Source organism: Ochotona princeps, chromosome 17, assembly GCF_030435755.1.
Source record: "Ochotona princeps isolate mOchPri1 chromosome 17, mOchPri1.hap1, whole genome shotgun sequence".
In the NCBI taxonomy this organism is placed as follows: Eukaryota; Metazoa; Chordata; class Mammalia; order Lagomorpha; family Ochotonidae; genus Ochotona; species Ochotona princeps.
The window spans coordinates 38,989,975-39,005,302 of record NC_080848.1 but is presented as its reverse complement, the minus strand read 5'-3'; the positions used below and the strand labels follow the sequence as shown (position 1 = coordinate 39,005,302).

The window sequence follows — 15,328 nt, the reverse complement described above, 5'->3', positions numbered from 1 at the left end:
TGAGACTGCTCTGCTGGGAAAGTAGTAGTAGCTCTTCTCGCTGCCTCCTCCCTCCCTGACTTAGAAAAGTACCAGAGTGAGCTCTTCCAGGCTTAAATTGCTAGATTTGTGTTCATACTTAAGACACATTTAAACTGAGAATTTCCCTGCCACATCTTAAGCTTAAAGCAGTTGATTTTTTTCCTAGCTTTTTTTTTTTTCAAGATTTATTTATTATTATTGGAAAGGCAGATCAAATTTACTGAGAGAAGGAGAGATAGAAAAATCATCCCAGCACGATAGCCTAGTGGCTAAAGTCTTCACCTTGCATCCACCTGGATCCCATATGGATGCCGGTTTGTGTCCCAGATGCTGCACTTCCCCTCTAGCTCCCTGCTCATGGTATGGGAAAGCAGTTGGATGGCCCAAGACCTTGGGACCCTGCACCTGCATGGCGAAGAAGCTCCTGGCTTTGGGTTAGGCTCAACTCTGGCCATTGCAGCCACTTGAGGAATGAACCAGCGGACAGAAGATCTTTCTGTGTCTTCTCTCTGTAAATCTGACTTTACAATAACAACAACAAAACCCTTAAAAAAAAAAGACATCTTCCATCTGCTGGTTCACTCCCCAGATGGCCACAATGGCCAGAACTGAGCCAGTCTCAAGCCAGGAGCCTCTTCCGATCTCCCATGTGGGCACAGGGTCCCAAAGCTTTGGCTCATCCTCTATTGCTTTCCCAGGCCACAAGCAGGGAGCTGGATGGAAAGTGAAGAATCTGGGACACAAACCAGCATCCCTGGCACAAGGTGAGGATTTAGCCATTGAGCTATTGCACAAGGCCCTTTTTTTAGATTCTTAAACTTTTTCTATTTTGTTATACCCATTTATAGGTATAAATGCAGTAACGGGCCATCCTTTTCTAGACTTGTTTGCCATTGTATTTGTAAAACAGTGCAGTTCTGAGATTTCATGTAGCATTGCATATTTTTTTTTTTGAAGATTTATTCATTTTATTACAGCCAGATATACAGAGAGGAGGAGAGACAGAGAGGAAGAACTTCCATCTGATGATTCACTCCCCAAGTGAGCCGCAACGGGCCGGTACTGCGCTGATCCGAAGCCGGGAACCTGGAACCTCCTCCGGGTCTCCCACGCAGATGCAGTGTCCCAATGCATTGGGCCGTCCTCTACTGCTTTCCCAGGCCACAAGCAGGGAGCTGGATGGGAAGTGGAGCTTCCGGGATTAGAACCAGCGACCATATGGGACCCCGGGGCGTGTTCAAGGCAAGGACTTTAGCCGCTAGGCCACGCTGCCGGGCCCTAGCATTGAATATTGAGTTCTTAGTGATGCCTGTCACTTTGTCACTGAAGTGTTTGGAGGCACACGTATAGTCATCTTCTCAGAAGATAAGTAGGTACTCAGAAGAGATGGAGTCCTGCCTGGGAATTGTTCTCCATGGTTTCTGAATTATTTTTCTTGAAAAGGCTTTTTTTCTGGAACTTTTTCTTTCCCATACGTTATCATCACATTAGCAGGTAATCTTGGTGTTCTGGAATGACAGCCTGAGCTGTGTTTCCTTGAAGTGGCTCGGCTGGCTACCGTGAGAGAGTTGGGAAGATGAGTGGAAAGGATCTGCTTCCTGTTTGCTTCCATAGGGGCTATGGTGTCCTGGAGAAGAGAATTATCCTGGCCAAGTTCAGAGTTTGGAATTGCCTCCCCATCACCCTATCAGAGAGGACTGTGGACTGTTACGTATATTCTGTTTCTTCTACCCTCCTCACCAGTAGGTTAAAAGGACTGAGCCACCCGAGAAAAACGTTCAAGGTGAAAGACTAACATGTCTGTAGAATAAGGGTTGCATAGCAAGAAACTTGTCTAATGCTGGGCATGTTAGACTTTTTATTTGTTGTTTAGGATTTATTTATTTTCATTTGAAAGACAAACTTCAGAGGGAAGGAGAGATAGAGATGGGCTTCTATCTGCTTGTTTTCTCGCCACCGCTGAGCCGATCTGAAGCTGGGAGCCAGGAGCTTCTTCTGGGTTTCCCATGTGGGTGCTGGGTTGCCAAGATTTGAGCCATCCTCTGCTGATTTTCCAGGCCATAAACAGCTGGATGGGAAGTGGAGCAGCTGGGACATGAATAGCACCTGTATGGGATGCTGGCGCTTGCAGGTGGAGGGTTAGCCTACTGTGCCAGCCCCTCCCTCCCCTTAACCCTGCCCCATTAGAGATTTTTATTCTGATAATAATGAAGTAACTTGGAATTTTAGGAATCAGAAGGTGACTTGAGTAACCCAAGAGTATATGGGCTTTTTTCCCTGTTTCGCTCGTCCATATATATGTAGCTGTAACCCAGTTAAATTCTTAGTCTTGTCGGGTCCTAAAGAAATGTTACAAACCCAGAATTTTGGTATCTGAAGAAACATCCTTATCTGCTATAGTGTTAGGGTTTTGGATTTGTAGTACTTGCTTGCCTTTGTGCTTTTTATTCAGAATGACAATATTTTTCCTTCCCTCCTTTATTTCTCCTCAACCTTCTCGCCAACTAACAGAAAACATAAAGGAGTTAAAGGAGCCCAGGCCACGCAAAGATAACAGGCGCCCGGATCTGGAAATCTATAAGCCTGGTCTTTCTCGACTCAGAAACAGACCTAAAATCAAGGAACCCTCTGGGAGCGAGGAATTCAAGGATGAAACTGTGAACGACCGAATTTCTTCTGCTGTTGGGAGTGGCACACAGATCGTGAAAGATACCAGCAAAGAACCGGACAGCCAGCAGCAAAATGGCCCGACAGACCCAGAAGACCATCGGGCACAGCTGTCCTCCCCTCGGACTGTTGGACAAGAGGATCGAGGTCTAAAGATTATCAAGAGAACGAAGAAACCGGACCTGCAGATCTATCAGCCTGGGCGGCGTTTGCAAACCATTTCCAAAGACTCGGCCAGCCGGGTGGATGAAGAAGAGATGCTCAGCCAGGTGGAACAGCTGAGAGTGGAGGAAGATGATGGTCGGGGCAGACTCCCGAAAGAGGAAACTGTAAGTAAGTCAGAGAAGACTGAGACAGAAAAAAGCCCGAGTAGTGACAGAGTGAGGACTGCGAAGGGAGAAAAAGTCAAGAGGGTTGATAAAGGGGAGGGCATGAAGAAAGTAACGGACGATGGGGTCCTGGGGAAGCCCGGCTCTGCGAAGCGCTACTCGCGCTCGGACAAGCGGAGGAACCGTTACCGCACCTGCAGTACCAGCTCGGCAGGCAGCAACAACAGCGCCGAGGGAGCGAGTCTGACCGAAGGCAACGGCTGCCGGCGGCGCCGGCAGGATAGGACCAAGGAGAGGCCGCGATTGAAGAAGCAGGTGTCTATGTCCTCCACGGACTCCTTAGACGAGGACAAACTTGACGAGCCTGATGGCTTAGGGTCCAGGAAGAGTTCTGAAAGGAAGAAACATTTTGAAAGAAATTGGTCTGGCCCTGGGGAGGGCGAACAGAAAAGCAATGGTAAAGAAAATCGGGGCGCTCTTCATGTCACTTTTGATGCAGAAACCATGAACAAAGACTCCCTGCCAGATGTGGATAGGGTGAAGCCCGACAGAGGTTCAAACCCTGGGAGCAAAGGCTCTGAGAAGCAGGAGTCCAAAAACTTGAAGCAAGAGCTCCGAGGCCGGGGGCGTGGCATTTTGATTCTGCCAGCTCACACCACCCTTTCTGTCAGTTCGACAGGCTCTCCGGAGTCCACGCCCCTGGGACCTCGGCTTTTGTTTGGATCCGGTAGTAAGGGGTCTCGAAGTTGGGGCCGCGGAGGGACGACCCGTCGATTGTGGGACCCAAATAACCCCGATCAGAAACCAGCTCTGAAGAGCCAGACGCCACAGCTACACTTCTTGGACACTGATGATGAAATCAGCCCCACGTCCTGGACTGACACTCGCCAGGCCCAAGCCTCTTACTATAAGTTTCAAAATTCTGACAACCCTTACTATTACCCCAGGACACCAGGCCCTGCCTCCCAGTATCCGTATACAGGCTACAGCCCCTTGCAGTACCCAATGGGCCCTACCAATGGTGTCTACCCGGGGCCTTACTACCCGGGCTACCCTACTCCTTCTGGGCAGTATGTCTGTAGCCCGGTCCCTGCCAGCACGCTGAGCCCCGAGGAGCTAGAGCAGCACATGAGGAACATTCAGCAGCAGGAGCTGCACAGGCATCTCCGGGTGGCCGATAACCAGGAGCTGCAGCTCAGCAACCTACTCTCCAGGGACCGTATCAGTCCCGAGGGTCTGGACAAGATGGCTCAGCTCAGGTATGGCTGGAAGGAAGTGGCTGTGGGCTAGGGTGTAGAGCTCCTGGAACCATAGATGGTCTGAACTTATGGGGTGCGCCCTTGAATGTTACCACCCTTTCATATTGTTGCTGCTTTTTAAGGGAAGAACATTTAGAAAATGAACGTTTGTAATCTTAGAAATGACCATGCTTCCTACTACTACTTTAAGAAAAGAAAAAAAGTCTTTGAGGGAATATGGAATCTTGAAATAGAAAAGGGAACACTTTCCAGAAATGAATAGCATTTAGCTTGCAGTGGAGATCTTTTTTCAATCTGTTAAATTTAGGTGGAGGCATATGGGGAAAACCTATTTTTCTCAACATAAACTATCTTTAAAATCACATTTTGCTGTGCAGAATGAATACTAGTATGAGTAGTATACCTGGTCACATTTTGAATGGCTCGACAGAGGAGGTAGTTAATTGACAGGCAACTCAAATTGTGGGGCTTCTTCCTGCGGATGGGTTCGGAACTCCGAGTTGTGTGTATTTTATTTCAGAGCTGAACTCCTGCAGCTGTATGAACGCTGTCTTCTGTTAGATATTGAATTCTCTGATAATCAGAATGTGGATCAAATCCTGTGGAAGAATGCTTTTTACCAGGTGATTGAGAAGTTCAGGCAACTTCTCAAGGATCCAAATGTTGAGAATCCAGAACAGATTCGGAACAGACTTTTAGAGCTCTTAGATGAGGTAAGTTAACATCTTTTTGTCTCCAGGATACTGATTTTAGCATCATTTAGTAATTGTAATGGGCTTTTACCATCTGAAATACTATGTTTCAGAATGTAACACTGACAAAAACTTCATAATCTTTTTCTTGGGTTTTCTTGGGTCGGCCTTCTACCACTGTTACTGCCTTGGGGCTGTAAAGCTTTTGCATGCTTTATTTTTTTTATTTTTTTTTTTTTCAAGATTTATTGATTTTATTACAAAGTCAGATATACACAGAGGAGGAGAGATAGAGAAGAAGATTTTCCGTCCGATGATTCACTCCCCAAGTGAGCCGCAGTGGGCCGGTGCGCGCCGATCCGAAGCCGGGAACCTGGAAGTTCTTCCGGGTCTCCCACGCGGGTGCAGTGTCCCAATGCATTGGGTATTGGGCCGTCCTCGACTGCTTTCCCAGGCCACAAGCAGGGAGCTGGATGGGAAGTGGAGCTGCCGGGATTAGAACTGGCGCCCATATGGGATCCCGGGGCTTTCAAGGCGAGGACTTCAGCCGCTAGGCCATGCCGCCGGGCCCATGTTTTATTTTTGTGAAGGGCAGGATTATGGTGAGAACGAGTGGAGGAGAGACAGAGAGAGAGAGCGCATGCGCACGATATTTTCCATCCCCTGGTTCATTCCCCAAATGGCCACAACAGTTAGGGCTGGGCCAGGCTGAAGCCAGGAGCCGGGGGCTTCTTCTGAATCTGTCACGTGGCTGCAGGGACCCAAACACTTGAGCCATTCTTCATTGCTTTCTTAGGTGTATTAACAGGGAGCTGGATTGAAAGAGGGGCAAATTGGAACCGACTGGCACCCATACGGGATGCTGGTGCTACAAACAACGGCTTAATGTGCTATGCTGCAATACAGTCCTGGGAAGTCTTTGAAAGCAGGGAAAAGGGCCCAGTGCAGTGTCTCAATTGGCTTATTCTTCCCTCACAAGCACTAAGATTCCATGTGGGTGCCGGTTCATCAGTTCATGTCCCGGCTGCTCCACTTCCCATCCAGCTCCCTGCTTGTGGCCTGGGAAAGCAGTCGAGGACGGCCCAAAGCTTTGGGACCCTGCACCCGCATGGGAAACCTGAAAGAGCTCCCAGCTCCTGGCTTCAGGTTGGTTTAGCTCTGGCCTTTGGGTAGTGAAGCATTGGATGGAAGATCTTTTTCTGTATCTCTCCTCTGTCAAATCTCCTTTCCAGTGAAAAGAAATAAATCTTTAAAAAAAGAAGAAAAGAAAGAAGGGAGAAGCTGCTGTTGTTAATTTGTTTTGTTTCATTTGGTCACTGGTAAATAGCTTTGTTCCTCCTGTCTTTATGTATATGATACCTGAACATGAGCAGAATTGTCAAAGGGCTGTTTGTCTCAGTTTCTGTTGGGTAGATTAAATGAGAACAGACTAATTTAGCTCTTATTTTTTCTTTTTATAGGGCAGTGACTTTTTTGATAGTTTGCTTCAGAAGCTGCAGATTACTTACAAGTTCAAACTGGAGGACTACATGGACGGCCTTGCCATTCGCAGCAAGCCATTACGCAAGACAGTAAGTCAGCTTCTTGAGCTTAAAATTACTCATTTTTTAGTAAGCGTGTTGGTTTTAGTAATAGTCGCGCTTCCGATAAACCTTATTGGCTACGATACTGCCACTGCGAAAAGCTATTAAGCGTGTTATGTATTAGTTATGTGTTAGACATTGTGCTGGATGTTGAGGATAATAAAATTCAGTAAGGAAATGGACAGACTAAATCACCAGTTACCACCCTGTAAGTACTACAGTTGTATTTAGAGAGTATATAGGTATATGGAGTGTTGAAGAGACACCCAGTGAGATGGATCTGACTTAGTCTGATTTGGGTCAAGGAAGACTCCTTAAAGACTGTCAGGCTGATTCTTTTTTTTTTTTTTTTAATAGATTTATTTGTTTTTATTGGAAAGGCAGATATACAGAGAGGAGGAGATAGAGAGGAAGATCTTCGTCCAATGATTCACTCCCCAAGTTAGCGCAATGGCCGGTGCTGTGCCGATCCGAAGCCAGGAGCCAGGAACTTTACTCCTTGTCTCCCACACGGATGCAGGATCCCAAGGCCTTGGGCCGTCCTCGACTGTTTTCTCAGGCCACAAGCAGGGAGCTGGATGGGAAGTGGAGCAGCCGGGATCAGAACCAGCGTCCATATGGGATCCCGGGGCGTGTTCAAAGCGAGGACCTCAGCTGCTAGGCCATGCTGCTGGGCCCCAGGCAGATTCTTGAAACACAACTATGAAGGGCGGTTGAGACAGAGGGCACAGCCAGAAAGAACCAGGTTGCATTAGCAAGTTCAAGAAGTTCAGTCTGCTGCTATTTGTGATGTGATATGAGGTTATTATTGGGAGTAAAGCAAAAGAAGTAGGAAGTGACTAGATAGTAAACTTGTTGTATACTGTCCTGAAGAGTTTAGACTTCCTTCAAAAGCGTTGGAGAATCTTGACTTGATTTTTCAGCTAATGGATGACATAGTTTTCCTGCTAGAAACACTCTGGCACATTGATGAGTTTTAAATGGGAGGTGGACAGAAGTGAAGTTATGGAAGTCAGGTTGCAGGCCTACCTAATGTAGAGGTGATAGAGGTAAAAAAAGAGGAGAGAGACCAGGAAGATACAGCTGAAATGGAATTGAATTGTTGCTGATTTGGTGTGAGGAAGGAGATGGGAGGTATGAGGAATCGGTGTCATCTCCCAGTTTGTGGCCTAGGGCAGTGGCTGCAAAGAGGACGATTGTTTAGATCTAAACGGTAGACGTGCATATCTGGAATTTGAAAAGGAGCAAATGATCTTTTGGTCTGTCTGAAAGAACTGGGCCAGTTGGACAAGTTGTTAGTGGATGGGTGTTAGTTAAGGCAGAAGATGGGATACGGAGAAGGCTGGCCAGAGTGGCAAACATTGGTAAGTGGTACAGCATTTTCACATGTCAAGGTTACAAAAACTAATTACTGCAAGTTGGATTGGAACCTCATCAAGAATTTGTTTCAGTTTGAGAAATTTGAAATCATATAGTGAAGAGGGCGAGAATTAGTAGAGATAATGGGAGAATAACATCGACCATTCTTTTAAAAATCTTGGCTGTGAAGGCAAGGAGGGAAAATAACTAGAAGAGAATATAAAGTTGAAAAGTTTTTTTTTTTTTTTTTAAGATTTATTTATTATTACTTGAAAGGGAGATTTAGAGAAAGAGAGACAGAGGGAAGGTCTTCCATTTGCTAGTCATGCCCCAAATGGCTATATTGGCCGGAGCTGAGCTTATCTGAAGCTGGGATTAAGGAATTTCTTCCAGGTGTCCCACATGAATGCAGAGGCCCAAGAACCTTTGCCATCCTCTGCTACTCTTGCAGACCACAAGCAGAGAGTTGGATGGAAATGGAGCAGCCAGGACATGAACTAGGACCCATAGGCTCTGGCACTTGCAGGTGGAGGATTAACCTGTGGAGCCACCACACCGGCCCAAAGTTTTTGTTTTCTAAAGTAAGAAAGACTTGGGGTGTATCTAGGGAGAGATTAGAGTTTTGTTAGAGGGAAATACAGTGGTGAAGTAAAGGCTTTCTCTTGCTTTTCTGACAGCTGTCTTACAAATCAAGGTACATTTATTGACCTTTGTAAATGTGGCCGATGCTGTTCTAAGCAGAGGCAATCCAGTGCTAACCAAGAAAGCTTTAATCTCGGTTCTTGAAGTCTAGAATTTGTGTGAATACAGCTATTAGATGAGTAAATGAATATGCAGTGAATTTTACAGAGGGGATTGTGGGCGTATGCTGTAACAGGGCACACCTGGTTCCTTAGGGAAAATCGAGGGCAGTCGGAGTTAAGCTGAGACACCCGGCAGGAGTAGGTGTGTGTAGAGACTCAAGAAGAGCAGCACTCTTGAGGGGAGAGACTGGGAAGGAAGCCTTGTCTGAGCGTGAGAGTGAGTGGGAAAGTGCTGCTGCCTAGGTGAGCTGGCCTGTGTCCCCCTGGACCTCAGCCTGAGGAGTCCAGGGACAGAATTTGAGGTGGTCGAGTGACTGTATGTGGAGATGTAACCAGTGTCTTTGTTGCTGTATCAGCTAAGTCTGCAGAGTTTCTTGGTGTTGGTGTGGAGAAAGGAGGATGTATGGGATAGTCAGGCCCCAGTGGCATCCAGTGATATATGACTCTGCTGGGTCATGAGTTGGAGTTACCTGCTAGAAACTGATGTGCAGGTGCTGTTTAGTTGACTGGTGAGTAAACCTTCCCAGAGGGTCAGTTTCTACTTTTCTCAGATGAGCTTTATGCCTTAGTCAGTGACTTGTTTATCTCTTTCTGTATTGAGTGCAGTTGAATTTTTTTTTTTTTAAGATTTATTTATTTTATTACAAAGTCAGATATACAGAGAGGAGACACAGAGAGCAAGATCTTCCGTCCGATGATTCAATCCCCAAGTGAGCCGAAATGGCCGGTGCGCGCCGATCCGAAGCCGGGAACTAGGAACCCCTTCCGGGTCTCCCACGCGGGTGCAGGGTCCCAATGCATTGGGCTGTCCTCGACTGCTTTCCCAGGCCACAAGCAGGGAGCTGGATGGGAAGTGGAACTGCCGGGATTAGAACTGGCTCCCATAAGGAATCCCGGGGCGTGTTCAAGGCGAGGACTTTAGCCGCTAGGCCATGCTGCCGGGCCTGAGTGCAGTTGAATTGTTGAGCTGTATGTTGTGGAATGGTATATTCCTTAGGGAGATTTTTAAGCATTTATTTATTTATTTTACTTATTTTGGGGAGATCCATCTTCTATCTGCTGGCTCACTCTTTCACACCGACCAGGGCTGGGCCAGGCAGAAGACCCACCTTGTGGGTGGGTGGCAGGGATGCAAGCACAGGGGCCCTCTGAAGTACTGTCTGCGGGGAGTACTGCAGTGGAGGATTGGAACTGAGAGTGCAAGTGGGAGTCAGACCCAGCTAGTTCCAGAGTGGGCTGTAGATGTTGTCATCGGCACCTTGACTGCTATGCCGGATGTGTGTCCCCGGGAAATCTTTTTGAGTGGTTTGTGAATTTGTGTTTCTTGGGGTGAGGACACGAGTTGGGAAAGTTTGCCTCTGGGTGTGTGCCTCCAGGCAGCATCCATGCTGAGAAAATATTTTGGTAGTACTACACAGTTCCTGGACGTCGGTGGTGCTAGGATGAAACATGCAGGACTTTAAAAGGTTTACAGAAATGTGTATTATGAAGAAACTCTGCATGGGTTCTTTTTAAAAGTTCATTTTGCCTTTGGTTTTTGAAGTGCCCTCTTAATGTTTTCTGCAATGGGAGCATAATTTAGTAATATATAGTTCAGTGATATTAACCGAGGAAAGACTAAAACGGTAGAAGGGAAAGAACAGTAAGCAATTTTTATTTATTTGTAAAGGTTTATTTTATTTATTTGAGAGGCAGTTACAGAGAGGAAGAGAGGTCTTCTATCCACTGGTTTATTTTCTAAATGACCACAACAGCTGGAGCTGTGCCAGGCCAAATCCACAACCCCAAGAGATTGTTCTAGGTCTCTCATGTGGGTGCAAGGGCTCAAGAACTTGAGCCATCCTCCACTGCTTTCCCAGGCACAGTAACAGGGAACTGAATTATAAGTGGACCGGCTGGGTCTTGAACCAGTGGAAATATAGAATGCCAATGTCATGAGCAGTAGTTTAACCCACTATGTCTCAAAGCCAGCCACAAAAATTTTCTAAATATTGTTTATTACTTTGTTTATAAAATGTTTTTACATTTGTTCCATTCAGTGGAATAAAAATTATAGGCACCCATATAAGATGCTGGCATCACAGGTGATGGCTTTACCTGCTACACACCAATGGCTGCCCCCTCAGTAAATTTTTGTATCACACTGTTAGCAGATTTTTTGATAGTAAAGGTTAAGCTAAACTACATGCTTTTTTTTAAGATTAATCTATTGGGCCTGGCATGGTAGCCTAGTGACTAAAGTCCTTGCCTTGCATACACTGGGGTCCCATCTGGGCGCCGGTTCTAATCCCGGCTGCTCCACTTCCCATCCAGCTCCCTGCTTGTGGCCTGGGAAAGCAGTCGAGGATGGCCCAAAGCCTTAGGACCCTGCACCCGTGTGGGAGACCTGGAGTAAAGTTCCCGGCTCCTGGCTTCAGATGGGCTCAGCTCTGGCTGTTGCAGCTGCTTAGGGAGTGAAGCATTGGACAGAAAATCTTCCTCTCTGTCCCTCCTCTCTGTAAATCTGCCTTTCCAATAAAAATATATATATATATATTTTTTTTAAAAAGAAGACTCATTTATTTAAAAGGCCAAGTGACGGAACAGGAGAGAAAGATCTACCTCTGCTGGTTCACTCCCTGGATGAGTATAGCAGCGGGTCTAGGCCCAGGGATCACCAGAAGCCTAAAACTCCATGTGTTTATTCCATGTACTTGGGCCATTTTTTTTCTGCCTACAAGAGTGTGCGCCTGCAGGGAGCTGGATTGGAACAGAGCAGGTGGTGCTCAGCTGGCCTGCTAGTTTGGGATGCTTGTGCTAAGCAGCTGCTGCATCACAAGGCGCTCCCTGAAACTTGATGCTCTGTTGAAGACCTGGAAATGACTAGTGCTACTTTGTCATTTTGATTCCATCTCGTCTTTTGGTGTTGAAGCTTGTGTTTCTGTATATTCTCTGATTGTTTGTTTGTTTGTTTTTTCCTGAAGGTAAAATATGCCTTGATCAGTGCCCAGCGATGTATGATTTGCCAAGGCGATATCTCTAGGTATCGAGAACAAGCCAATGATACAGCAAACTACGGGAAAGCACGCAGGTACTGTGTCTCCAGCTCCTTGTTTCCCTTTCCTGTGTGACTTGACGCTCGTCTCTTAAGAGCAATGAGCACTTGAGCTGCTTCACATGTGGCTGTCTTACAGGTGTCCCTGTTGGTCCCCATAGTCGTGCCTTACTGCCGTAGGGGTACATCTCACTAACACTCCTGTGTGTGTCTTAAGTGGTAGGGCTTATCAGGATGAATTGGGAAGGAGTTGATGTGGAGCTAGCATTTTCTTACTGTTTTTCTATTCTAGTTGGTACCTGAAGGCCCAGCACATTGCTCCCAAGAATGGGCGCCCCTATAACCAGTTGGCTTTGCTGGCAGTGTATACGGTAAGAAATCCTGTGGATAGAGGAAGTATTTTGCAGGCAGTATCTTAACATATGTATGTTGGTAGCATCAGCTCCTAGAGCTCAAGCCCATCTAGTTACAGTAGTCCAAAGAATATGCCCTTCTGCCCAACATTCTCAAACTCCTTTTGTGGCCGTCCTTTTGGAGGTAAGTTGACAGGGATGCTCGCTGCATCCACCCAACACTCGTGCTCTGGTTCCTGAGGGAGTGCTGTGCTCCATCCAGACCCACATCACTTTCTGTTTTTGGCCACAGCTTCTGCTCTGAATCTCATCTTGCTCTCCTTCCCTTCCCCGCCCTGTTGACAAAGGCTCCTCATTGTGGAAAACAAGGCTTCTTTTCCCTCACTCTCTTGAAGTCCTTGCCAAGCCGTAAGTTGGCAGCTCCTTGCTTTCTTCCACCCCAGACCTTCTCGTTCGTCTTAACGTTCTAAGGTGTCTCCTTAGCAGGAGCAGAGTAAATGCCAGACTTTTACCTCTTTAGATCTTATCAGCCTCCTCCACATGGCTCTCTGTCAGGAGAGGTGAGCCTTAGGAGCTGAGGGCGCTCTAAGGAGGAAGGGAGCTGAGTTGAAAAGGGAGAGGTGGCAGCCAGAGCTAGGTACCAAAGTTTTGAGTATAAGAAACAGTTAACATGTTCATTAGCATGGAGAAGGTTTTCTTTTTTTCTTTTTTTTAAGATTTATTTATTTTCATTGGAAAGGCAGATTTACAGAGAGAAGGAGAGACAGAAAGGAAGATTTTCCGTCCAATGCTTCACTCCCAAGTGACCACAATGGCTGGAGCTGAGTCAGTCCAAAGCCAGGAGCCTCTTCCGGGTCTCCCACATGGGTGCAGGGTCCCAAGGCTTTGGGCCGTCCTCAACTGCTTTCCCAGGCCACAAGCAGGGAGCTGGATGGGAAGTGGAGCTATTGGGATTAGAACTGGCGCCCATATGGAATCCTGTCATTTTCAAGGGGAGGACTTCAGCCATGACGCTGTTGCGTCAGGCCTGAGAAGGTTTTCTTAATACTATAAAATTCATTGTCCAAATTAATGGTGCCTTAGTTTATATTCACCTCTATTCCACAATACATTCAAAGAAATTTCTAAAAATTATGGACTGAAATGATTGAATAATGTATTTCTGAAAAATATACTTTAAAATACTGCACTTTTAAAAAAGATTTATTTATTTTATTTTTATTGGAAAGCCAGATATACAGAGAACAAGATATAGAGGGAAAGATCTTCCAACCACAAGTGGCTGCAGTGGCCAGAGCCTATCCAAAACCAGGAGCCAGGAGCTTCTCCCGTGTTTCCCACACGGGTGTAGTGTCACCAGGCTTTGGGCCATCCTCGACTGCTTTCCCAGGCCACAAGCAGGGAGCTGGATGGGCAGTGGAGCAGCTAGAACACAAATTGGTACCGATATGGCATCCTGGTGCGTGCAAAGCGAGAACTTCAGCCACTAGGCTACTGCACTGAGCCCTGGATTTTCTTTTGTTTGTTTTTCTATATTTCTGTCTTATTTTCTTTGTGATAGATACTTGCAATCTTTTTAAAAAGATTTTTTTTTGGACAGTCATATTTACAAAGTGAAGAAGAGACAGAGAGAAAGAGCTTCCATCTTCTAGTTTACTCCCCAAGAAGCCACCATGGCTGGAACTGAGCCAATCTGAAGCCAGGAGCCAGAAGCTTCTTCCAGGTCTCCCACGCGGGTGCAGGGTCGCAAAGCTTTGGGCTGTCTTCGACTGCTTTCCCAGGCCACAAGCAGGGAGTTGGAAGGGAAGTGGGGCTGCTGGGATGCAAACCGGCGCCCATATGGGCTCCCGGCAGGTGCAGCGTGAGTACTTTAGCCACTAGGCTACTGTACCAGGCGCAGTATTTGCAATTTTGATCACTCCACTTTGCATTTTGTTTTCTCTCCCCTTTTCCTTAGCTTTTTCTTTAGCTACTTTTTTCTTTTTTTTTTTTCTGGTCTCCTTTCCTAGCTTCTCCTTGTAATTATTGAATGAAATGTTAGGTCCTTGTTGTCAGAAAATGTAATTAATCGTCACTTCTGTTTAGTTCCAAGACATTTCAGTACCCTGAAAGAAAATCCTGTAGTTAGTACCTGCATTCTTCCTCCCTCTGCCTTAGCAGCCGCTAGTTTGGTTTCTGTCTCTAGTGTTACCAATTCTGGATGTTTAGTCTAAATGGAATCATAAGATACGTGATCGTTTTTGCGTGACGTGTTACTATTTTGGTAAAGTTTTTGAACTTCTTCCTGCAGTGCCATGTGTCTGTAACAGTGGCTGAAGACACTCCATTGTGTGGGCGTGCCTCCTCTGTTTTGTTAATGGGCAGTTGAATTGTTTCCCCCTTTTAGCTATTTTGTGAATAGTGCTACTGTGAAGTATTAGTATTTTAGTACCATTTCCAGTTCTTTTTAAGCCTGTATTTAGGAGTGAAACTGCTGGGTTTAACTCTTTCAGTAATTGCCAAAGTCTTTTCTATAGTGGCTGTACCATTTTCTGCCTCGGCAGCAGTGTACGGAAGTTCTGATTTTTCAACATTCTTGCTAAAATTTGTTCCCTTTTTCCCTCTGCCCACCCTTTCTTTCTTTCCATCTTTCTGTCATGTGATTGGTACCAACCTAGTGGTTGTTAAGTCATATCTCATTGGAAGAGTTTTGATTTGTTTCCCAGTTGAGATTTTGTTTCCCCTTAATAGACTTGATTTTGGGGCAGCAGTTTGGGCTTATAGAATAATTGAGTAGACAATACAGCTCCCTTTCAGCTCTTCCCCTTTTAATAGTAACTGCTTGTTAATAATAATAGTTTCCCTTATTAGTAACATGGTTCATCCGGTACACTTGTGTTGATGCAGTGTCATTAGTGGAAACCCACAGTGTTGTGCCTCCTATAGATTGGGACAGATAACTGTTACAGTGCCATAGAGAATACAGAGTAGCTCCTGTTCCACCTCCCAACCCTTCCACCTCACTTAACTTCCTGGCAACTACTGATCTTTTTATTATCTCCATAGTTCTGCCTTTTCCAGAATGTCACATAGTTGAAATCATGCACTATGTAGCCTTTTCAAACCGACATCTTCATTTGGAAATAGGCATGTGAGGTTTTTTTTTTGTGTGTGTGTGTGTGTGTGTGTGTGTGCGCGCGCGTTTATTTTTGTTGCTGAATAATGTTCCGACTAAGAGATGAGCCACAG

At 46.0% G+C, this 15,328-nt stretch overlaps 1 protein-coding gene across 1 annotated transcript in view; it reads left to right on the top strand.

Moving 5' to 3' along the window:
• The window catches only part of SMG6 (SMG6 nonsense mediated mRNA decay factor), a 241,730-nt gene that overhangs the window by 876 nt on the left and 225,526 nt on the right, over positions 1-15,328 (top strand). The window contains exons 2-6 of the mRNA XM_004593965.4: positions 2,533-4,276; positions 4,797-4,989; positions 6,429-6,539; positions 11,677-11,783; positions 12,040-12,118. Of these exons, the coding sequence (XP_004594022.2) occupies positions 2,533-4,276; positions 4,797-4,989; positions 6,429-6,539; positions 11,677-11,783; positions 12,040-12,118 (2,234 nt within the window). The remainder of the gene's footprint in view (positions 1-2,532; positions 4,277-4,796; positions 4,990-6,428; positions 6,540-11,676; positions 11,784-12,039; positions 12,119-15,328) is intronic.